The sequence below is a fragment of the Aplysia californica genome, unplaced genomic scaffold (assembly GCF_000002075.1).
Source record: "Aplysia californica isolate F4 #8 unplaced genomic scaffold, AplCal3.0 scaffold00071, whole genome shotgun sequence".
Classification (NCBI taxonomy): domain Eukaryota; kingdom Metazoa; phylum Mollusca; class Gastropoda; order Aplysiida; family Aplysiidae; genus Aplysia; species Aplysia californica.
Window position 1 is genome coordinate 1,711,797 of NW_004797341.1, and position 1,817 is coordinate 1,713,613.

A 1,817-nucleotide genomic window follows, 5' to 3' on the forward strand; every position below is an offset into this window, starting at 1 on the left:
AGATAGATAGATAGATAGATAGATAGATAGATAGATAGATAGATAGATAGATAGACAGATAGCGACTCACTTGACTTTTCCTTCCCAGGGAAGAAGACCTGTGGCCAGGTAAGAGCCGTTACCAAGGTCAAGGACGTTTGCAGCTACAGACTTCTTTTTTCCCACGTCCTTGAACCACACTCTGACCTCATCCCCTCCACTGACCTTTGGCCGACCTTGACCGTCCTTCATGTCCACGCGCAAGGTCACGTTCTCACCAACCTCAAAAGTTGTCCTGATGACGGAATGTATACATTTGTTAGGTGTTCTGACAAAACGTGGGAATTCTCGGATTTTAGCCTCATGGAAACAGAATGTATATTGTAATGTTTAATGTGTAGGTTTGTTCGTAAAATTTTGTCACAACGCAGTGGGATCGGGCACTCGTCAATTTTGGTCCTGTGGAGTTATTGGTATCATCTTAAAGTTTGTTCGGTTGTCCTGCTCTAGATGGAAAAAAGTACCCATTAACCTTGGATAGAATTCGAGATATTTGGCATTGAAGAAAGAAGGGGTTGCTTGGTTTCTGAGGTAAATTTGCGAGAAAATGGCCCCCGAAGTTTGAAAACTTCCATAGTTTGAGACAGGGAAACTCTGTGGAAACTCATGCAGCATTATGGAATACCTGACAAAATCATAAAGTTTGTGAAATCCACCTATGATGGAACAAACTGCCAAGTCTTCCACGAAGGACAACTCTCAGAACCATTCCAGGTACAGACAGGAGTGTGACAAGGATGCTTTGCTCTCACCTTTTCTCTTCATACAGGCATTGTCTGGGTCATGAACGAAGCCACCAGAGGCAAGCGCAATGGAATACTGTAGTGCATCCCTTTGAAGCAGCTGGACGACTTGGACTTCGCCGATGACCTTGCACCCACTATTCGAATACCTCTGTCGAATGCTTGATTAAGTCAGAACACATATTTTCAAAAGTCCAAAACTTCCTTAACTTTACTTATACAGTCATAAAACCGAGACAGAAAGACGCGCCACGTATGGAAATCCTGCTTGACCTAAATACGGGCACCCTCTTTTGACAGAAGACGCAGATGTATATAGCATCCACAGACTTAAATGTTTCAAAATATTTTGCTCTGAAAGTGTTAATAGGTTACCAATTCGTTCTGCAAAGCTTCCTAAAGTGGCAAAACCATCACATGCAGTACGGAAATCCTCGGGGAATTTTAGTCAAATTTGATGTTTTTTATCGACTTGTGTGCAACACCACGGACATTCCTCAGTTAAAATTTCTGGTGCACGTCATTAATGGACATACGTTCTCGAACTGTGCTCTCTTAGGTGGCAATATAAACCACCGTTTGCGCAAAATCCAGTATCGCATCAACATGCCACAAAGACGAAAGCTGAGAGACTTTGATCGTGCCAGAGCTATGGCATAGTTGCAGGATGGAGTTGGAGCCCGAGAAGTTGTCAGAAGGTTTGCAGTGTCACACTCTGTCATTGTCCGCCTGAGGCAGCGCCATCAAGCCACTGGATCAGTCCAAGAACGCGCACGTGCAAGTCGACCCAAGAAGACCACTCAGGGTGTTTGCAAGGGTTCCTTTACTTATGTTGAAGTTTGTATGTCTTTTCTTTGGCTCTGTTATTTCTGTTTATCTTCTGTATTATTAGTATTGTCAATTTCTGGAAATAAATACACATTATTGTTTCGACGTGCATTTCTTTATCAAAACAAACAAGTGGGCCGTTAATGGCTAATGGCTGGGCTGCCGGACTCGTAATCGTGAGGTTGCGAGTTTGGGGCTTCGAGCCTC

The 1,817-nt window shown here is 43.5% G+C and overlaps 1 protein-coding gene across 1 annotated transcript in view; it reads right to left on the reverse strand.

Annotated features, from left to right (window-relative positions):
* Window positions 1-1,817, reverse strand: part of LOC101863496 (NXPE family member 4) — a gene marked incomplete at its 5' end in the record, with an annotated part of 24,461 nt that overhangs the window by 14,563 nt on the left and 8,081 nt on the right. Inside the window, 1 exon segment of the mRNA XM_013080012.2 lies at window positions 71-274. Within this exon segment, the coding sequence (XP_012935466.1) occupies window positions 71-274 (204 nt within the window).